Source organism: Mixophyes fleayi, chromosome 2 (genome assembly GCF_038048845.1).
Source record: "Mixophyes fleayi isolate aMixFle1 chromosome 2, aMixFle1.hap1, whole genome shotgun sequence".
NCBI classification, from domain to species: domain Eukaryota; kingdom Metazoa; phylum Chordata; class Amphibia; order Anura; family Limnodynastidae; genus Mixophyes; species Mixophyes fleayi.
This window is the reverse complement of record NC_134403.1, coordinates 75,462,223-75,476,561: the sequence shown is the minus strand read 5'-3', so window position 1 is coordinate 75,476,561 and position 14,339 is coordinate 75,462,223. Positions and strand designations below refer to the sequence as shown.

The 14,339-nt window shown below is 38.8% G+C and overlaps 1 protein-coding gene across 1 annotated transcript in view; it reads left to right on the top strand.

Moving 5' to 3' along the window:
- SLC4A8 (solute carrier family 4 member 8) overlaps window positions 1–7,469 on the top strand; it is a 162,801-nt gene extending 155,332 nt beyond the window's left edge. The window contains exon 25 of the mRNA XM_075199297.1: window positions 2,619–7,469. Within this exon, the coding sequence (XP_075055398.1) occupies window positions 2,619–2,631 (13 nt within the window). The 3' untranslated portion in view covers window positions 2,632–7,469. The remainder of the gene's footprint in view (window positions 1–2,618) is intronic.
- The last annotated feature ends 6,870 nt before the right edge of the window (window positions 7,470–14,339 follow it).

The window sequence follows — 14,339 nt, the reverse complement described above, 5'->3', positions numbered from 1 at the left end:
GGAGTGGGCTCTGCATCCAGAAATATTCCAGTTGCTGGTGGACAAATGGGGACTTCCGGATCGAGACCTAATGGCGTCAAGAGTCAACAGGAAAGTCCCAGAGTTTTGCGCAAGAACAAAGGACCCACTGACTGTGGCAGTGGACGTCCTAACAATGCCTTGGGACTTCAGGTTAGAATACCTGTTCCCCCCAATATCAATGATTCCCAGGGTCCCCTGAAGGGTCAGGCAGGGAGATTGACCAGTCATTCTGGTAGCTCCAGCCTGGCCACGAAGGGTATGGTTCCCAGAGATTCTTCTGGTAGCAGTAGGTCAAGGGGTTCGGTTGCCACTTCGAAGAGATCTGCTGACCCAGGGACCATTCTTACATCAGGGTCTAGCTTTTTTGCAGGGTGGCTTGGATGCGGGTCTCCGGTTGGGAACCTTAGAGGTTCAGGTGTTAGCATTGTCAGTGTATTTTCACAGACGGCTGGCGGAGATTCCGGATGTTAGAACTTTCTTGCAGGGAGTGCTTCACATCCAGCCACCCTACGTGCATCCTACAGGTCGTTGGGATCTTAATTTAGTCCTGGATATGTTGCAGGAGCCTCCATTCGAACCACTTCGATCAGCGGAATTGCGGTTCTTGACTTGGAAGGCAGTTTTCCTGCTGGCTATTGCCTCAGCTAGGAGGGTCTCTGAGCTGGGGGCCTTATCTTATAAATAACCTTATTTGGTCTTTCATGAGGATAGGGCAGTTTTAAGAACTATTCCATCCTTCCTCCCTAAGGTGGTGTCGGGTTACCATATTAATCAGGAAATAGTAGTTCCGGTATTCAGAGAGGATCCTCAGGTTACTGGAACAAAAGAAAGTAAATGTTTAGATGTCGTTAGGGCGTTGCGGATATATGTTAAGAGAACTGCAAAGATACGTAAGACAGATTCTCTATTTGTGTTATTTGATTTCGCTAGGCGAGGATGGCCTGCGTCTAAGCAATCAATTGCTAGGTGGCTTACCCTAACAATTAGGGAGGCTTATGTCCGTACTAAGCATCCTGTGCCGAAGCGTATTGTTGCCCATTCTACCCGTTCGGTTGGGACGTCTTGGGCAGCGCGAAACGGGGCCTCAGCGGAGAGCTATGCAGGGCAGCTACCTGGTCCTCAGCCCATACTTTCACAAAATTCTACCAATTTAATGTTTTTGCGTCTGAGGACGCCTCATTTGGCCGTAGTGCTCTACGTGTGGGGCGATCAGAGCGGTCCCACCCATCAGAGGGACTGCTTTAGTAAGTCCCCATGGTTAACAGTGTCCCCCAGATGGATGAAAGAGAAAAGAGGATTTATACTTACGATAAATCGTTTTCTCTGATTCCATCTGGGGGACACTGCGTTCCCCCCCTCTTTTCTTTTTTGTATATCTTGGTTGATTGGCCTGTCCTCCTAGGGCTTTGTTAATCAAACTGAGTTCTGTGGGGAAGGGGCGGGGGTATATGTCTGTCAGCAGCAAAAGATTAACTATTTGGGTGCCAGACTCCTCCCTACCCTACTCTACCCCCATGGTTAACAGTGTCCCCCAGATGGAATCCGAGAAACCGATTTATCGTAAGTATAAATCCTCTTATTGTTATTAATTGTTGAGTAAAACAGGTGAACATTTTAATCATATGGTCCTAAAACATATTTAACCACAAGTCTAAAAATTCTGTTTTGTTTTAACTTTAAAATGTCCTCTAGGATGTAAAGTGATTCTACTATTCCAACAGTGAGCAAGTAATTTGTAATGTTTGAACATTATTTTATGCTGTAAGACTTGAATTTCTCTGAAGTCATTTGATGATTACCTTAATATTGTGGAAAATATTGACACACATTGTCATGTATGTCAGAAGAGCACAATGCAAAGTTGTGTGTCTAGTTTAGCACAGTTGCTGAGATTTAGCCTAAAATGTGTTTTTTGCGCTAAGCTTCCTCATGTGCAAGGCTGCAGAGTCAAGTCTTAGTATTTTCCAGTGCTGTAGGAGTCACCTGAATAAATTGGGGCCCCCACTAAGGAGGGGAAAATTGGAGGAGAAGGAAAATAGAGCCCTATGTCGGGCCCACCTCTTATCCTTCTCATGATGTTGGGGTGGTTGGCAGTTCCAGAGTAGGGTCCCGCACAGTTACAGGACTTTAATGAGGCTGGGATTAGTTTTACCTTTTATACATTTAAGATATTCAATCAATTAGGAATTTATTTTAGGCAATGGGGCTGTTTTTACTTTAAATATTCTATTTATGGAGCTTAAATCATTATGACTGCAGAATGCCCTAATCCACCCACCATTAAGAGACCCATAAAATCCACCATCTTTGATTGACCAGGGTGGCGCAATGGTAGGCGTGCAATCACATACACAAGAAAACGGATTGGCTACACCACATAATGAGCCCTATAGTCATGTGTGTCTGCTAAGTGTAATGCAAAATGACTGTGTGCAAATAGAAAATGCTTACTTTGCTCTGTACTGTGCCCACCCATCTTAAATGCCATTAACTATAATAATAATAATAATTATAATAACCTGATGTTTTGTGTTAATCGTATCTTTATCTCCTACCTTTGTTAGCTGTTTATGTCTTGTGTTTTACATGTCTTGCAGCATTTTTAAATAGGTGTCTTGGCATGTGAAGGACTGCGTGTAATGACAGATGACTCAGGGAAGGGCCAAGACCCAGAATTTGGCATCCAGTTTTGAAAGGAGTTCCCCATATTTTCTTTACATGAAGGACCCATGTTAAGCCATGAAAAATGTTTTCTTATATAAATATATTTTTGTTTAATTTTCAGTTTGTACTATAACAAGCTGTTATGATCCACATGCCATTAGTGCACTTGTAAAAAGTGGTCTCCAAACAGCAAAGTAGCGCTGGAATTTCATACAGGTACATTGAAGTCATTCCGAGAAAGATTCAAAGAATTGCTGAAGATCCCTTTACCCCAGGGTGGGGTACATTGAAACTGCATATTTTCAGTTGCTGAATTCTAGTATTTGCCATCTAAAATTAAATGAAGACACATGTTAGTATGTACTCCCTGTACAGGACTATAGTCTTGTGTCTTGTACATATGGCAAAATAAGTTTGTTATATGTGCTGGATTGTGGGCGAGTAGGTATTTAAATCTAAGTGACTTAACTAGAGCAGTAACTGGCTTGTTAGCCATCATGCCAGATGTAGGACAGCCAAAGCTAGACTGCTGAAGGTCACCTGTCCCTAGTACATGTACTCTGTCATCTTGTTCAGTATGTTACAAACAATTCGTACTGAGCTCCTATGGCACTTACTTTAATTTAAAGCACTGTTAAATACTAACAGCCATTTCATCATATTGCTTTAATCGAAAACCAGAATACTGGACACTGTGTTTATTAAATTGCAGGTTAAGCTGCATTTTAATTTAAAATAGTCTAGTGAATATTTTTTACTGCGAATTGGAAAGTGATAGACTTTGTTTTTTAAGTTCTATACATTCCAAAAAAAAAAAAACAACAGCATTTATTTTACTGTCTTTGATTACATGGCAATAATAGTGCAGCTACCAATGTGTTGTTTTTTTGTATAATTTATCCTGATTGCCTCTTTTTGAAGATATTTCTTTTCATAATATTGTACTGTTTATGTTACATATTATCTTTAAAAAGTATTCTAGACATGTAAAATGGGTTTACTGTAAATATAAATATTACCAGCAATCAGCAGAGGCGAATCTTGGCAGAGGTGATTATATATATATAATAATTATTTGTCACAGCTTCTTGCTGTCGTGTGTGGCACACGCTTATGTGATTACTGTGCGGTAGTGGACCTTGTAAATTGGAAATCCAGCATATGTATATCTGTGGGTGAGTTTAAAACCAAAATCGTAGGCTAATGTGACCGATGTTTAGCACTCGCACAAGACTTTGTGTTTACAACTTCAGTCAAATATATTTATATAATTAGTAAATTCCCATTACTTCTTCATTATTTTATTTCTGTGTGCAATAAGGGGTTATATATCTTTGGAAAAGTACATGAAAGCAAGCTCAGGCAATAGGAGCTATTGTACAACTGCCATCGTTATATACCAGGCAGTGGCTCAGCCTCTCATTCTGAGAGTTGTAGCTTCAGAACAAGAAATAAACCATAGGTTAATGATTTAAACTATATTTTCACATTGGGAGGGACCATTATGCATTCAGTGGTATTCCTAAACTTGACCCTCTCATATTACAGTGGAACATAGAGGGGGCTTGTCTCTAATACTCACAGGGATGTGGGTGCTGACAACAGAAGCACCCTACTCTACGCCTGGTGTCCCAGACACTGCAATTCCAATATCGGAACAGCTCCACCTATAGGGCGTGTAAGGGAAATGCAAAAATCAGAACCAACATTATTAAAGTAGCTGAACAATAATTTAGCAGTATTCTTTTTACTCCGATGACTAATTCATGTAGATTATTATTTATCTTCTCAATATTTGGATGTTGTTTGACATAAATATTTAATTGAATTCGCTAAATATCTGTTCTGATATTAAGACTTTTCATCAAACTTTGTTTATAAAATGGTATCCCCAGTTCTGTCTGGTGAGCACCTCTACGTTTTAGTTACCTTTTACATTTAAAAAAGAAAAATTCATTTTTATTTAAATTGCAGATGTCTGTGTAAATGTCTATATTGTTTTTTTCCGTACACTTCACTTACTGTCATGTTAGTTGATGTTTTATTTATGTTCTCCTGTATGACATGACGTTTCTATACCAGCATATTGGTAATAACTTTTTTGTAAACCCTTTGTTCATTGAATGTACACTAACCAAGTGAAGTGAATAGGACTATGTGTTGTGACACCATTAGGTGTAATTGTTCAGTGTTTAAGGTATAATGCTTTGTCTGCTATATATATGTTTCTTTCTCGGCCAACCAGAGTTGTAAGTCAACAGCTGTTATACCACTTCGTATCCAGATGTACATTATGTCTATCATTCAGAACTGTGCCAAGTTAAAAAACACTAATCTATAAAAAAAAAGATCACCTAAATCTTTCAAATTAGCTATTTAGTTGAAACAAAGCAAAACGAACTGATCAGTCATTTATCAGTATCTTTAATTCTAACACATAGGTTCCAAATTATTCTTACTTTTTCAGAATTGTGCAAAACAAGTAGCATTAAATCAGTGTTGGGCCTCACGTTGCTAATTATTTTGTCAACGTGCAAAATAGTTTTAAATGAGAAAATCTTTGTTCCACAGTTGGAAACCTATGTTTCACAATAGCCAAGAAAGCGAGTAAGGGATTTCTTTAGTGATAATTATCTTGTTGGTAGATAGAACAGGGTTTGATATTCCAATGATGCTTTAAGCTCATCATAATATATAGCTCAGTTATTAATTCATTCTTCATTTATATACGAACCACAGTTTTACTGCTATGTGTTTATGATCAAAAATTAAATCATTTTTATTTCATACTATAATCATTAATATTACAAAGTTCTATTTAGCTTATTTCTAAAGATACAAGTTGATAGCAGATTGATCGTGAAAATAGTGTGAGTCATTGATGGGTATCTGTGTTAGAAAGTGTATCAGACAATTCAGAATCTGGGAACTATTGTGTATCCTTGGGGTGCACTGTGCCCGCTCGTAATTAGCAGCTAAGTTGCTTAATTGCCTCCACAAACCTTTTATAAGAAATCACTGAGCTCTATGAAGATGGAGCCAGAATATTAGCACACTGCTCATTTTGGACGCCTACCAAAGCCACCTTGAAATAAGAAACTTACTGCTCAGATGTAGATATCCATGTCAAGGCAGGTCTTTGTCCCCCGCACCCACCAGATTACCTGTTCACTTGAACAGGTTGGTGGTCCCTTTACTAAGGAAGGAAGTGGTGCTGGCACAATGAACGTTTCTTCCTTAACCACTATACTTAGAAATATAGATTATTTTGTTTTAGAAATACTGAAATATATTTATTTTGTTTTAAAGAATGTAGAAACAATTCTTGCTGTGAGTGATATAAAATCAATGTTTTTTTGTTTTTATTTTAACCATGAAGTTTTGTTAAGAGGCAGTTGTGTGCTTCTTTTCTCCCTTCTTCTCCAAGCACTGTGGCCTCTTGTGGGGGAACAACCAGGTTACATATGGTACTGAGACAAAAATGCGTGGATTATACCATTGTATTAATACAGTGGCTATGTGTTTGTTGTATCATTGTAAGTACACTCTTGAATCATGGCCTGTTGGATTTATGTCAACTGGTTTGGTCAAAGACGTAGGCATGGCCTCTAAATGTCCCTGAAGAGATAAGCAACCTGTGGCTCTCCAGCTTTTGGGAAACAGTTTTGGCTTGCATGGCAAGCTGGCACTTGTAGTCCACAACAGCTGGAAAGCCACTGCTTGCTTCAGCATGCTCTAATCTTCCAAAACGAAGAGCCAAAAGTTGCCTACACCCTATCTAGATATGTGTCCTTTCTTTATCTGAAAAAATCTAGAAGTGTTTGTAAGTGTGCAGCCTTCAAACACCTCCCCTAACCTGGTTGCTCTTCTCTCATTCCGTCTTAATAAGTGATTGTTATTGTGTGTTTCACTGTCTAAATTTTGTCGGTCTTAGGTATATCTGTTGTTTACCTTGAGCAATGAGTAAAAAAAAAAAATGTATGTAATGTAACATCTGTTAATGTACTGTGAAGAGACAAATCCTTAATGAAATATTGCAGTATTTTTGATGTGTGTTTAAATAGTGCAGTGGTTTTGATGTTTACGTTTTCAGCAGAGCGAAATATTATTGACACAGATGTTGTCTGAAGTGTATAGATTTGCTATACTCGTTTCCTTTATGTGTGACAATCAGTGCTGTCATTGCAATCTGTACAAGCTGACTGCTACAGGCACAACACGTTGATAATTGTATATGTACTTGACAAGCTTTCAAACAATTGTATATAATTTTGAACTGTATCCCAGTTATTGTTCTGTATGTTCTTTGTGAAACAACAACAAACAAACAACAGTAGAAGAGCTGGCAATCTAAAGCCATTACATATGATGGAACCTAGTCTGTATGGGGTTTGCGTTCAGATTTGCTCATTTCAATAGAGCTGCTGGGTTTTTCAGTGTGACAAAAATAGTACAGTCTGCTGGAGCCATTGACAACAGTCACCACTGGACTCCATGCAAAGCGATGTATCTGAGCCTCTGAGCCTTACACTCATGTGACCACTAGTAAACACTATACATTGCAGCTATTGTCTGTGTAAGACATGTAAGAACATTGGCATTTGTAATGTCACACTGATGTATTCCTGATGTGGATGTCAGGTGATGAGAGACCAAATGATAGCTTGTAAATATATACATTATGGATTTGTCTCTTTAGCACTACTCGCATACACTGTGTACTTTAGTTGGGGGTACATATTATAAAATTATTGACAAAGTTTAATAAACAGAGAAACTTGCAAGTGTTTTGTGTTGTTTATTTGCTAACAAGACCCAATGATTTAGTACTACAGTAGAGACGTATTGGCAAAAGTAAGTCTACATGTCTTCTTCAATGTCACATAGGCTGCATTCATTTTAATATTGGTTCAGCCTACAGGACGACTGTATCCATGTTGTATAGGAAAGCTGCTTTGACAAGATAAATGCCTGTGTGTGAGACCAATCATGCTGGCAGGTTTCAAAAAGATTGTGCACACAGCAAGAATTGAAAAATATGCTTGAGTTATTCATACATACATAACAAATCGTTTGTCATTAAAAGTACAATGACAGTGTTTCTAAAACCATTGACTCCAACGTCCTAATTACACTTGTACCATAGAGATCAGAACGCTGGTAATTTGCAATAATCAGGTATAGTTAGTGTGATGCACTATTACACAATATTGTCATATGTTAAAGTATTATATAGAATAATAGAAGTGATGAATACATTTGACTAATCAAGCAATAACCTTTTCATTAATTGATAACTGCATAAATTAATGGACTGTCATCAGTTACATAGTCAATAGGTTGAAAACATTGTAAGACCAAACCATTTCTAATAATGGAAAGGGCTGATGATCGACTTTCATATCAAAAAGGTTGTTTTAGAATCTGCTGGACTAAATTTTCTCAAATAATGGAAACATTTCTTTTTGACCCAGGGCCTGATTATCCAGAAGGCTGACTAGGCTGCAGACTGGAGGGCAAGGCTTTTGGGGGTTGCAGGTTTTTTTGGGGTGCAAAATTGTGACAGTGAGAGATATAAAATGAGTTTTATTTTAAAATATAAGACAATACTTGTTCTCCAAAGTAAAAAGAAAACATGAAAGAAGAATGTACTAAGGTATTAATGTTGACTTATTGCCATGGTATACACTGAAGACAATGGCTCATGAGGGGGCACTTGAAGATAAGCAAGAAAGATACAAGGATGGCGACAGGAACAGGCAGACAGCCCCCCTCCCCCTTGACATCTTCACGCTCGTTCATGCCTCCGTTCTACTATACAGTTTCAATTTTAATTAAAACAAAATGAGTGACAAAGATTGATGTGACCCTTTTAAAAAGCCAAGTGGAGCGGAGTTTCGTAAATACTGGAGCATACACATTGTTGGGTGGGATGAAGGAAGCCAGATTATAAATTAAGTACGTGTTCATCTTTACCTACCACGTATTAGCCTGGTGTGGAATACGAGAGGGTGATGTGAGCACATTAGCCTTGGGTGGCCTGAACCGTTAATAAGGCCCTGAACACCTCTTCCATACCAAAAAATGAAAGCATCATCTTCCACTCTTTATGTCCTCTTCACTCTATTACCCACTGGAAATGGGGACTATTCTGTGAAAATCGGGACAATTGCAGGGCATGTGTTTGACTGGACAAGTGCACAGGTCTGCTTTAAGGCATGATCAATGTATTGATGGGAACAAATCAACAATTCCAATGGTTTTCACTGATATAAATTTTGATTAAGTTTTGTGATAATGTTAGACCTAGGATTAAATAGTTTCTCCAGTTGAAATTGTATTTTTCTGTTTGACCTACTTTTTTAAGCTGTATTATTTTATTGTAGACCTTGCTATTGACTGTTACTGGTCCATGGCTGTAATCTGATATGTGTACAGACTGCCAGAGTTTCTGGGTTACAGCTTTCCTGTGATAACCTGACAATTAGAGCTGGTTACAATGGACTATGCTACCATAGCATATTATAATATGAGCAATACTTTAATCACGCTATAGCACTTAATCATTTAAAGGTCAAGAATCCCAAACAAGGAACATTGTGAAAAGCTGTAAGTATCAGAATGTAAAATACTCAGGATAAATGTAAAACCTACAGAGGTAGCATTCTGTGTTATACCACTAACCTTGTCTTAATTGTGCCACCACCAAGGATTTTTGTGAAGAGCTGTCACTCTTACTCAGGAAGCCTTCAGTTCTCCCTTTAAACTAATCTATCACAATTTACTTTCATCAGAGTTATCAGAGACCAAATAATTTCCTTTCAACTATGTAACGCTCTAATACTAAGCTAAGTCTGACACGTGAATTTGTAAGAACACAGAGACCTGAACTTAAGTGTACTTTAATATGGAAAATAAATTCACAATGCTAAAGATAAAAACAATTAACACAATGATATACGAAGATATAATACAATAGTTTCTTGTAAAATAAAAAGAAATAAAACACAGAAAAGGTAACCATACGAATTGCCCATTTCTGTTGCTGGGAGAAACAAAAATAAAAGGGGCATTTCTCAATATGACATTGAGTGAACAAATTGTTACTTACAGTACATTTTTTTTTTTAAACTCTTTATTTAAAGAGGAAACAACGGAAAAAATATAATCAACACGAATGACATAAAAATATTAATATATTCAAGATGTCTCCTCTGTTTTATGTTTTTATATCAGTGGGGGGGAGGGGGAAAGAGAAAGAAAGGGTGTGGGGTAGAAAGGCACGAGTATTGTTAACAATATCACTAATAAGTAAATAAGTAGCTAAGCAAACTTGGAACGTTGCTGGGAAAAGCTAAGCCACACTGTTACATTGACTACTAAAATGAAAAATAGCATACAAACATTGCTCACCAGTAGTCGCCACATCCAACCTGGGGGGTCCGGAGGCGGCCCAAACACTATATTCCATCTGCAGGAGGGGGAGCCGTACTGGATAGACAGCTGCGGCTTTCTAGTAAATACCACGGGGCCCACACCCTATCGAAATTATATGATTTATCATGAAGGTAACACGTTATACTCTCCATGCTTGCAACATGTCCTATGTAGGATCGTAACTCCTGCATAGAGGGGGCCCTAGGGTCTTTCCAGTATTTTGCTATTAGGGATTTAGCTGCTGCCAAGATGTGAGAGATAAGCTTGTTAGAAGGCGCGCTCTAACTTAGAGTACATTTTAAACATGGTGTGGGTACCCACAGGCCCCCCTTCCACTGTGATATCAGTACCAGAAAGTCTGTTTAAATGCAAATTAGTTGTTTATGATTTCAAGCCAATATAAACAAAACCTGACTTGAAAGGTGTTTGGACAAACTTCTCACCAGAATGTCCAACAAAGATGATTTTACCTCCACACAAGTTTTCCTTCATTTGCTTACCAAACCTGCAAACATGACATTTAAGAAAATATCACTTTTTCCTGTGCCCTTATTTCCCTTCATTCACATTTATCCCAGCTGCTCTGGCACTGCAGTCGAGATACTGTATCTGAAACATTGCAGATGCTTGTTGCCTATCACTGTCCTTAAAGAGAGATTTGAATGACCTCAGCTTTACGACCCATACCAAAAATTGGTATTGGGCACCCATCTGTACACAGTGTCTGAAGCTCTGTCACTAAAAACCTTGTGGGTAGAACATCATAGAAACAATCATAGAGATACATTATTTTAGATTCAAGTTTCAAGTTTTAACCCATGGCTGGACACAGAGTTCCTCTGAGCCACATCAAGATGCTACTATGAATTAATTCATAAACACACATTTGTAGTTTTACATGACTAGTAAATAGCGTACATATGACAGGGTGGTAAAGCTATGCTATGCAAGGATTAAGATTATGTGTATAAGGTTGAAGTTAGCATTCATTCCTTTTTTCATCCTGAAATTCATAGGATTATATTGATCACACAACTCAAAGGAGGATATCCCCATATTTGATAAAAGGAGGTTAATGAATCAAGCTGCGAGTTTCTGACAGGTTTGAAAAATGGAAATGTTCCCTATAGCAACCAATCAGATTGTAGTTAACATTTATTTAGTACATTCTTTAAAATTATAGCTAGACTCTGATTGGTTGCTATAATCAACATCTCCACTTTTCCAACAAACCATAAACTCGCTGCTTGATACGTTTACCCATAGGTGTCTCTTGCCCTCATAGGACATTAAAGGGCTGGCATAAGATATATGTTCAGGTCTCTACTCCCTAGGTTCCATTACTAGAAAATCTAAATAGTGAGCCTGGGGTAAATACACCCAAGCTTTACCTAGTGTCTAAGTAAAGTTTGGTTACATATATGTGCTCATCAACTGAGTTTGAAAATAAGTGGTATCAGCAGTGGAGTACATCACAGTAGATTTTAGCTATCTTATGTCATATAAGTAGAAAGGGGATGTGTCAATAATATCTCTACATATCATGCAGAGTTAACTGGGAATATAGTAGTTCACCAGCTGTTGGAAAAATGATAAACACAGTTGTTGAGTGGCTGGCTAACCAGGATAAAGCCAACACAAACCAAGACATGGGACTGAGATTCATATGTAATAACAATGGCTGTAAAATTGATTTGGCTATCCTTTACATAAATATAAATATGTTGAAGTAAGCTGTACATTGGCCAAGCTCCCACTTTTCCTTAGTCTCACAAATATAAAGCATTGGATATTTACTAGAGATGAGCGGGCTCGGATTCGGCTAATCCGAGCCCACCCGAACAGTGCGGATCCGAACAGGATCCGAGCACTGTTCGGATATTTCCGGTGGGCAAAAAAATGAAAACGAGGCTCTGTCATCCAAGTCTCGCGTCGAATCTCGCGAGGGGTGGGAGGGAGGGCCCAGAACAATTCCATCTTGTGCCTCTTTTTTTGGCATTCTGTGCTCAAGCTACCTCGGTGCAACCTTTTGGCCTAAAAACAATATTGTGAGGTGTTCAGAATAGACTGGAAAATAGTGGAAATGATTGTTATTGAATGTTATTGAGGTTAATAATAGCGTAGGAGTGAGAAAAAAAAAACCACAAAACTGGTTTTTAGCACTTTTTATGTTTTTTTCAAATTAAATCCGAATCCAAAACCTTAAATCCGAACCAAAACCTTTCGTCAGGTGTTTTGCGAAACAAATCCGAACCCAAAACCTCAAGCAAATCCGAATCCAAAACACGAGACACCAAAAGTGGCCGGTGCACATCCCTAATATTTACGTCACAGTAGCAATGGAGATCGACTTCATACCAATACAAGGCTGTTTTACGATCTACTGGACTACCATCTCTCTTCAGCTGTGGGACCCACAGAGCTCAACTGTCTTTGCTGTTTCGTTGTCTGTTCAGCTGCCCACTGAGCTCAATTGTGTTGCTGTTGCCATCTCTGGACCCTCTGCACCCAACTTTCAGCATCCTGGACCTTGTGTCAGAGCTGCAGAAACTGCATCCTCTATTAACACCAGTCAGGGGGCCTTAAAAAATCCTTCACCTCTTCCATTGTTCCTTCACACACTCTCATTACCTACTCTCATTACCTAGTTTATACACATACATGCACTTCTTTCACATCTCTCCTTCATACACCTACTCAATTTATACTCTCATATTCATTTTCACAAAACTCGTCTTCTCTCTACATCATCCTATTTCTCCTTGCACTATTATTATTTCCCCTTCAATACTTCCCTCTTGGCTACGCATATATAAACTTGTTTGTCTCTTGCACTTACCACACTCACCAGCCTACATAAACAGAACGGTGGCTTAGTGGTTATTATTTCTGCCTCACAGCATTTGGGTCATTGGTTTGTTTCCCAACCATGGCCTTATCTGTGGAATTTGTATGTTCTCCCTGTGTTTGCGTAGGTTTCCTCCAGGTGCTCCGGTTTCCTCCTACACTACAAAAAACATATTAGTAGGTTAATTGACTGCTATTAAATTGACCTTAAACTCTCTCAGCCTGTGTGTGTGTATGTTAGGGAATTTAGACTGTAAACCCCAATGGGGTAGGGACTGATGTGAGTGAGTTCTCTGTACAGCTCTGTGAAATTAGTGGCCCTATATAAATAGTTGATGATGATGAACTTCATACCCACAAATGATCATTGCATGTACTCTCTCACTATACTCCTTCTTGTGGCTGCTGGTGAGATCTTGTCTAACCCTGGACTCCATACAATCCCCACTATCTGCTCACGCTTCTCACTCCACTCCAAACAAACAAGCCGAATCTTATCCACATATCTACACTGCCCTCTCTTCCTATCTCCTGTATACTATGGAATGCCAGATCTGTTTGTAGCAAACTTGCATCCATTCATGATCTACTAATTTTAAATTCCCCACTTCCTTACCATTACAGAAACCTCTCCCCCCTTCCTCCCTCACAGCCAATGATTTTACCAACTACTTCAAAGACTAAATTGATGACTAAATTTACACCATCCAACAAGATATTTGTTCATAACAAATTCCAAACACTCCACCCAGTCTACCCACCTCACCTTCATGCCCCAATCCACCCTTAATTCATTCTCTCCAGTAACTGAAGACAAAGTTTCTGCACTCATCTCATCATCTCACCCACAACCTGTCCTCTCGACCCTATTGCCTCCAAACCTCTCCGCTCTGTCTACCCTACTGTATGCCTACCTCTAGTTCAACTTTTCAAACTGTCTCCAACCAATTATAAAGAATTCATCTCTCAAACCAGCCTCTTCATCATCAGCAATATATTCTGCAGCGCTGTACAGAAAACTCACATCAGTCCCCATTGGAGCTTATAGTCTAAATTCCCAACTACCGCCCTATGTATCTCCTACCCTTTGCTTTCAAACTACGATTACTGTACATTACTGTCTCATTTTCTCTCCCTTTTTTGACTCTGCAGTCAGGCTTCCGCCTACAACATTCCACTGAAACTGCTCTCAAAAAAGTGATCAGTGATCTACTTACTTCAAAGTCTAAGGGCTAGATTTACTAAGCTGCGGGTTTGAAAAAGTGGGGATGTTGCCTATAGCAACCTATCAGATTCTAGCTTTCATTTATTTAGTACCTTCTACAAAATGACATCTAGAATCTGATTGGTTGCTATAGGCAACATCTCCA